Here is a 9,200-nt window from a genome sequence, read left to right as displayed (position 1 = left end):
AACGGCTCGCCACCGACATGATGAAAGATAAATTGCTGAAGAAATAATTGAACCGCCTCGGTCTTACTCGAGTCTGTAACTTGACGACCTCGAGCTTCATCATCCTTAAATGTACATACGGAATTCACCATGTTCGTGGTTGCTTGAAACTGGTTATCAGTCCATGGGAATAGCTCACGCGCATCTTTCATAATGTCTTCTGTTGTGTCATCGTTACTTCTCTCTGTGTTTGGTGTACATGATCTGGATAGTTGTTCGTTATTATCGTCATGATTATTATTATTGTTGTCATCATCATTATTATTGTTGTTGTTATCATCATCATCATCGTTATCGTCATCATCATCGTTATCGTCATCATCATCGTTATCGTCATCATCATCGTTATCGTCATCATCATCGTTATCGTTATCATCATCGTCGTCGTTATTGTCATCATTATCGTCGTTATTGTCATCATTATCGTCGTTATTGTCATCATTATCGTCGTTATTGTCATCATTATCGTCGTTATTATCGTCATCATCATCGTCGTCGTTATCGTCGTTATCATTATTATTAGTAGTATTGTCAGAGTCTATCTCTTGATATAGTGTTCGAGATCTCCTGACTGAAAAGATATTAGTTTGTATATGATTAAACATTGGATTAGATATAGTTGTAGAAGATTGCGGATTGCTGGTTTCATCGTCGTTCGTACATTGAGGGGATTGAGTAGAATGTGTACGCCTTCGGGTCTGAATCTCGGAGTCCCATACTCGACAAGTATAACAGATAAATCGTCGAATGTACATGAAGTATCGATCCTCACTGTCGGCATTTTGAAGTCGATTGAATGGTCGGGCGGAAATCACGGTCGCCTGTTCACTGCGTAACCAACGTCGTGACTCATGATCGAGTGTAGTAACACTATCAGCCGACCAGACGGCAAGTCTATCAAACACATTCAAGATCTCTTGTAGTACTGGCTCGTTCTTCTCCGGCATTCGAGTCGCCCACGCAAGATACACAAGATTGCGACCGTGGAAATGATCTTGCCATTTGGTTCGATTGTACCAACCGGTGCGATCTTGTTTCAACAACCCTATCTCGAGTCGTTGCATTTTGGTTTCATGGACGGTATCAAGCACGGCTCTTTTCTCCTGGAGACACTGCATAATTGTTCGAGCATTGTCACCAGCGGGCGGGACAACATCAGTCGGATTTGAACTAGATGACTGCCGAACTTCGTGGCCGTGGATTTCTCGTGCGGTCCGGACACTAGATGGACCGGATGTCGATGTAGTATGGGGTAAAGAATTTGAGACTGAGCGCACAACAAAGTATTTTCGGAGTCCTCGAGAAACGAAAAAAGTTTGCGCTTGAACCTGACTCCAAAAAACCGGTTGTTGTGTTGTCTTTTTCCATTGATGGTGATGACGAGCGTGTTGTTCAATGGTTTTAATATTGCTACTAACATTGCCACAGAATTGCGCCGCACAAAGAAACGCTGGAATCGGTGATGCGAGACCGTCAATGGGTGGTTGATGTGGTGATGGTATATTTATCTCGTCTGGTCTAGCATAGACTTGGCCCTTATGGGCAGAAAGAATCTCTTTTCGTTGCTGAAGACTAAGATCTCGATGCTCATTTCGAAGATGTGACTCGAGAGATAATATAGTGTACCCATGAGTGGTATAGATCAATAGACGGTATTGATCGTGTAGTATTGTAGTTATAGTATAATAATCGAAGATATGAAGTAGTTACGCGGTTATGTACTGTACTAGTATACTAACCTTATTCGTAGTTTAATTCTAATAGTAGTTATTCAATCAGTAGTAGAAGATATATTTAAATTAAAATCTACTTATATAATTAATGTGTCGCTCTTAAATGTATATACGCTGAGACTTGATAATCATCCAACACCTGAACTCTGAAATATCTACGCTTACCACCCGATGTCCATCATGTCTGCGCAAAAACTGGAGTCTAATGTGTTCGTCCTTGTGATACTCTCCAATGATGCTGCTCTCTAGCATGTTGTTCCATGCTCTTTGAATGAGAACTCACCCACTCACAGCGAGGATGGTTACACTGAAATGCAGGAATAGGTGCACTGAGTCCCTCAATGGGTGGAGAGTTAGGAGGGGGGGTTAGAACCTCCTCTATCTGAACGATAACTTGGTGCTGATGTTTCTCTATAAGTTGTCGATGTAAAGATAGCGAAAGCTCCTGATGCTGATTTCTTAGATAAGTGCTGAGGTTAGTGATCGCATAGCTGTGGCGTCGACAGATAAAGATCTGATACGCCTCGTTATATAAAATGGGGTCTTCAGATATAATCATATCATTCAAGGTCGTTGTAGATTTGGGAGGTAGTATAGTGATACAAGGATCACGAGGTATAGGTAGTTTTGGCTGAGAAAGAACCATAGCTGCAGTATGGTCAGAGGGAGCGCGAGAGTCTCTTGAGGGAGCTGGCGCTGGGTGTACAGTGGGTGCCACCGGAGGAAATCGTGTATGATCAGACTGTATGTTTACACGGACTTCTTGGAGCGGCACTTGACTGGGAGTCGGGATAAGCTCGAGGAACTCGTGTCACTGCCGGGAGGCTTGGCGGTATCGCTCTAGGAGAGTAGGTTGCAGCCTACTAGGGAAATCAGCGTCGATGCCATAATTGACGGCATGTTGAAGTGGTCAGTGTCCACTCTGCCAAGCGAGAACGCGGCATGAAGAAGCCTGAGGGCCGACGTCACGATATATATTCGTTGGCTAGATTATATGTCGCAGATGCTTTTCGGTCATGGCGATGGTGGTCTGTCGATAGAGCTAGACACCGAGGAGAACGCGAAGGATGGGTTGACTTGTTTGGCGAAGCCATCAAGTCATGTCGCCGGCTGTCCAAGGGTGAGGAAGAGATTGGTGGGCAATGAAAGAGTTGGAAGCGAATAGATGACTCGTGGTGCTGTGGCCAAGACATTGGCGGAGGAGGAGGTTGACAAATGGCTGGATAAAGACCATGTAGTAGTAGACCAGCTGACCAACGGAGGGGGGAAGAAAGCGAGCGGCGTAAAACTCACAATGGGTGATACGCTGACTTTTGGATACACGGCTGATGGAGAGGACCGATCCCCCATAAACATAGATCCCACGGGCGTTAGTCGGCCCGTTCCAGGCTTCGAGGCTCGTTAGATCGTGGATACGGGGAGACTGGCCACTGCAGATAAAGAACAGCTAAAAGAGAAGGATAAGGAAGTCTTCATGAAGTCGAAGATACTTCCAGACCGCGACATAGACCCATCGGTTGTGCTCAATAAGCCCCTGTTGATAGGCATGGGTAGAGAGATGTAGGTAGGCGCCACGAAGACCATTCTGTGCTTCTTGAACGAAGGAATATCCTGGCGTCATGTGGCTGATGAGGTCCCGAATGGAATAGAGATCGTAAGAGGGAGACCAATTATACATGAGCTGGCGATGAAGAGTCGAAGCCTGGTTAACAAGGCCATGTGTAAAAGACCGAAATGACTACAATGACAGCTGATACTCCGCGAATGACAGAGTTTGACCGTCATCACTCCAATGAAAGAAGAATGTCGGTCCTTCAGAGTCGAGGAAGTGACGACCGAAGGCCAGGAGACTAGTGAACTCGAGGAGGGAGGTGAGGCACTCGCCATAAGTATATCGTCGCCGCATTGCTTGAAGATGGACAAGCTGTTCTCGTCGCGGTCGAGCCGAGATCCCTAAGCCGGGGTAGCTGAATATAGGAAGTGTCGATTCGAGGAGAAGGAGAGTTTGCTGGTGGATTAACGCAGTAAGGGTCTGTGTGTACGCTCGCGGATGGTGGTATCCTTACTCTCCTGCCATGAAACCTAAGACACCGCTGAGGAAGACTAGAGTGATGAACTGAGGGCGGCCATTAGTGTATTCCTGTGTGCAGAGTGAGACACTTAGTTGAAAGACCAGGTCAGAAAGAGAAGGTGGGTGAGATTAGGTATCATCTAAACCTAATGATTAAGGGCCGACAGTGTTGTCAAAATTGTCTAAGATATTAGGCCCGACAGTTAGATAATCTTCTCCTTTAGAGAAGTAATTATCTTCATCTATTTCTTTATTGTCTTCAATATCTTTAATGTCTTCTTTGGCCCCCTCATTCTCGTCTTAATCCTCGTCTTGATCCTTGTCTTGATCCTCATCTTGATCCTTATCTTGATCCTCCATAGTACTATCTTCCCAAGAAGGGTGACCTGGATCTTGAGCTGCCATTTGATCCCATATCCTTAATATAAGACCTCGCTGATCGCTTGTGATTGAAATACCCAGACTGGATTGGGTAGTGTTCGAGAGTCGTATATAGCGAAGACAGAATACGAGACATCTCTTCCAGTATTGTCGGTATCTCCGTCGAGTTGAGTCACGAAGAACTAATTGAAAGGGCCGCTTAAACGCTTGGTCGGGCTCTCGACTTTGTAACCAGTAGAGAAAGGCATGCGGTGTCGCGCGAACAGTATCTTCACATCGGTCAAAGATACTATTGATGATAGCCAGAACTGAATAAATGCGAGTCTCGTCTCCACATGAACTGCGGATTTCGACTCCCTGAGATGCAGAAAATTTATGGCTTGAAGGGAGCTCACCTAACGCGAAACCTTCTCCTCGCGTTCGTCGAGTCGGTAGCTGGGTCATCCGGAAGAGGGTCTCTCGAGGAAGGTGAGCGTAAGTCGCGATCCAGCCTGTCCGCTCGAACTAGGGAGTGAGGTCTGACTCGCTTTGCGACCGTAGATTAAATGTTGAGTGAGAGGACGCGATCCGTTCTTTTTCCTCCTGATGAATCGTGAAGAGGAGAGTCGACGGTGGAGGAGGGAAGGACTGTAGCCAGGTTCGCGCGTCCACGGCACCCATTATTCTTGGTCAGGACGGCTTCTGGTGGCTGACTTGGAAACGCTTTCGCTTGCGAGAAACAGGGTTCATTGAAGGCGCCACACTGCTAATGGAAGTGACGATCCAGTATTGCCATGCTCTTGGGCCGGCAATGGCCCACCGCTGTAGGAGGACACATCGATAATCTTGACCGTCAGTGGCATCGGACTGTTTTATGCGATGGTGGGCGGAGAGATATCGCCCTAGAAGCTGTTGGCTGGTTGTCCGGGTCGAGCAGTGGCCACACGCGAATCCAGAAACCGTGGCCAGGGCTGTATCCTCTTGGGATAGATCGTTTCGAGGCGTCAGTTAAGAGATATCCGTGAGATCGAGTGTCGTGAGGTTTTCCAACTGGGACCGACGCGAGCTGTCGATCGAGTGAACCTGAGAAAGATGCTGCCAGACAGACCTCGGATCAACACGTAGGGCGCGTTGACATAGCGTACAAATCAACGCGTTTTTAGGAGCGCTTATCGTAAGATTGTAGCTGCGAAGCTGAGAAGAGGAGATCATGATGCAAAGGGAAGATGAGATAACCGCGTACCCGTGAAGTCGAGTCTTGGAAGGATCAGCTAGGATGGAAGAGTCAATCGTTCAAAAGGTCGAGGCGAGGCTATATTATGTTACCACGAGGCTAAGCCACAGAACATTTGGCGCTACAATAAATATGACGCTACAGGACAAATTTGGCGCTACACTCAAAGTTTATTTCCATTCCGCGCGCTGATCTGCCGCGAAAAGGCGCTACAGTCTGTGCCTAGACTACTAGGGTCATAAGTACAAAAATGTCCCGTGATATTGGGGTTACTTTTCTGGGTTGCATTCCCTTTATATAAATGAATCCTCTATTACCTATATTCTAGTATCTCACATCCATTATTTCGTCTTCACGATTATCCTCAACGCCCATAATCAGCTTTAACACTGACAATCAAGATGGCAACCAAAATCCAAACTCTAGTGGTCCATGTCACTGAAAGTGCACCAGATGGAACGATAAGCTTCCTTAACCCAGCGACATTGCCTAAGGGAAAAATATTCGAAGCTGTTTAGATGAGTCCAGTCGCTTCTTTGTCGGTTATCTGGTCATCGCCTATCACTTTCTCTGTCGCTAAAGGTCAAGATATCGAGCACCATAAAAGGATCCTAGCCGCCGGCCCGCCTGTTCCTTTTTTCCCAACGCAAGGAAACATTGCAGCATCGGTGTCGTATTTCGGTCCGACTGAAACCGTCACTCGAGGGTTTATACATCGCACCCAGAGCTTGGATTATGTCTTTATTCATGAAGGGGAGTTGAAGCTTGAACTTGATAGTGGGGAGAAGAGAATAGTCAAGACAGGTGAGGCGGTAATCCAGAGAGAGACGTGGTATAGATAGATAAATCTTAGTACGACAACAAGGGCGATTATGTTCGTCGTTGCACTCGGCGCTGAGGGGGCCATTTTGGGTGGTATGGAGATCCGTCAAGACTAGAGATGCGTTCGATGGGACATGAGATTAGTTAATTTAGAAATTGGACAGACAAGTAACAGGAATTGCAATTAATACTATAAGTCTTGTCGTGACATAGTGGTGACAAAAGAGAAGTCTGGATGGGATCGCCAGTAGACAACAGCAAGAAAGATGCTGCAGCCATATGTATCTATCACCTCGGCTAAAATCCGCATAGACTCGAGGACATCACCTTTGACTTGGTGAACTTATTGGCAGTTTTATTTTACCGTTATAGTGAAGTTATATTTACTGTTCTAATTAGATTTTTCAACCATTTAACTGTGAAATGTTTATGGTATTATTGATAGCGTAGGGTCTACTCGTAGTAATATATCGATAGCTCGATAACCTTATCCAGCAATCTATATAACGTTTCGAGTGTCGAGCGCCCTTCAAGATATTAAGGGCCTAGGTGAGCTTTAACCTCAATCTCGACCATCATGTTGTCATAAGCCAACTTTGCTACACCGATATCGGTCACAATCAGGCGATGATTGGGACAGTATTTTTCAATGCTGCGCCAGAAGTGTGTAATAGCTTTGTCGCTTATTGGAGCGCAGTAGCAGCGAATCTAATAGACTTGCTCTCAGCCTCTGCCACCAGCTTGCTGCAGGGTGAGCTCGATATTCGCGAATGCCTGATCGGTCTGTATGGCCAAGTCGGTCGATATCTCCTCAGTGGTGCGATCTCATCCGCCTGTTTCGTCGTTAGTTTTAAATGATTTAATCTATTTCACTCCACTCGAACTACTCTCAATCGTTAGAACTTACCTTGTCCGAAAATTTTAATTATATCTCCAACCCGAACGGCCTGACTATAAGCGCTTACGTGTTTATCGCCGTATCCCTCGTAGTTACTATACTTTAGGTGAGACATGGTTAGAGAAAACGTGGAGACTCTTGGGAAACCTGATCTTCTGGGGAGGTGTGGTAATGACTCTGAGGGATATTCATAAGGCTTGACCTTCGCATTATATACTTGATTATCTTTGAAAGCCGCGGGTTAGAGGCATTACTATCTAAAGGTGGATCCTTTTTATCATCTTATGATGCTTCGTCCGCTACTTCGTCCATATTTTCGGCCGACACTAGTATAGGAACATCTTGGGGATCGCGCGCCGCCGTGCGCTGGCCCTTTATTGACTCGACTTTGCCACTCTACGCGGAATATATTGTACTTACGGAAAAAGGGCCTTATGCATCTAAGCGTATCCAGAAAGCGAACGTATTCGAGAGACATACAGACAGGAAAGAACGCCGCTCTTACTAGCTGCTGCTAATAACTGCCGAATACTACTAACGACTACATAGCGGTGATGGAGCATTTTCCTGAAAAGACGTATAGAAGTTCCGAACCAAGATTACGGACTATAAAGCAATACTCAGCTTTTATTTGCACAGCGCTATAGACATATACAAGATGACAGTCTCCCCGACCACATTTCATTGGCCTTCTCGCGATACCATTCAATATATCTACTTCATTTATCTCGGCACTTATCCCTGTGTTATTCCAGGGTAAGTGAGGTTATAGTAGATTTGCCAACAACGCTAAACCCGGAACCAAGCCTACTTAGAATCAAAAAAATGAGATTCGTGCGAGCGGTGTATACGAATTAGTGCGAGCGATGTATACGAATTAGTGCGAGCGGTGCATACGAATAGATACAGGCCTTGTTAGTTTAATATACCGCCAAGTTACGGAGTATTTCCTGACTTATTCGTGCACACAGTCAACTTGATACTTGGGTTAAAGCCCATTCATGTTTCGAGGGAGAAACACACTTGTCCGTGGCCAGCTTTCAATTTTGACCACCATTAATTGCCACGCATCACGACTTTTTTTAATTGGGCTCTATGGCCCGATGAATCTTTGGTTATTATGTTTATCAAGGCAGTATCTTTTGCAGATTTCCTGACTACCGTGCTGTGATAAAGACCATACGCCGCCGCTTCCATTCGCCTAAAATCATTATGGAAAATCCGAGTGATGCTCGATGACACTTTATTTTACCAGAGATGTGGATACTTTAAAGGCAGCGTGATATTTAAAGTTTCCTGTCTAGAACAGACAGTCTCATTAAGTTTAAAATTCAACCATAGAGGCAGAGCCACCTAGTCAGCTTTCCCTAAGCCTATTGAATGGTTCCTTGCAAGGCAGAATAAGGATAGTCCGTGGCCCCAGTGGCAATCCGCCAAATCATGTTGCGAACAATTGAAGCCGACCCGACGAGGTTTTACAAGGAGTTCTGGTAAGAGGCAGTGTTATGTAACGCTCAGTTCTAAGCGATGTCGGGGGGCTAAATAGGATGTATTGACGAGTCTGACCTCCCTCTCTCGAAGGGAGATCTCTATCTATTATATAGGCAAAAGGAGCGTTACAAGGGAGGGCTTTCTCGCCGTCGCACAGCACGCCGCGTGGAGCCATCAGCCGTCCTCGGGCGGCGTTCTATCGGTCGAAGTTCTAGACGGGGAGAAAGCCTCCTTGTGAAGTTCGAGAATATAGTTATATATGACTAAAAACAGTGAATTGATGGTGTTGCAAAAGTTGCAAGGAACATGAGGGCGTCAGCGTTCCGCCGAAGGCGCTAAGGCGTTAGGCGAGAGTATTTAGCTTATAAAGACGGTCACTGACAGCGCCCGCAACTCAGCCTAGTCCAACAGGCAGAGACTGCCATAATATCCATCATAGTTAAATATACTCCTCATTACTACCTATTTAGTCGCTTAGGGAGAAACAAAATTATAAACTCCGCCGCAAGCTAAGATCGTGACTACTATTTGATGGGGATAAACGTTAATCGG

The 9,200-nt window shown here is 45.7% G+C and overlaps 1 protein-coding gene across 1 annotated transcript; it reads right to left on the bottom strand.

Annotated features, from left to right (window-relative positions):
• Positions 1-178: 178 nt before the first annotated feature.
• On the bottom strand, positions 179-1,103 carry PV08_05176 (uncharacterized protein; the record flags this gene model as incomplete). The annotated part of the gene is made up of 1 exon (XM_016379520.1): positions 179-1,103. A coding segment is annotated over one exon (924 nt), but the record flags the coding sequence as incomplete, so codon positions are not given.
• Positions 1,104-9,200: the final 8,097 nt, after the last annotated feature.

The sequence above is a fragment of the Exophiala spinifera genome (assembly GCF_000836115.1).
Source record: "Exophiala spinifera strain CBS 89968 unplaced genomic scaffold supercont1.3, whole genome shotgun sequence".
Classification (NCBI taxonomy): domain Eukaryota; kingdom Fungi; phylum Ascomycota; class Eurotiomycetes; order Chaetothyriales; family Herpotrichiellaceae; genus Exophiala; species Exophiala spinifera.
Note: the sequence above shows the minus strand (reverse complement) of the source record. Positions and strands in the feature narration are given on the sequence as shown.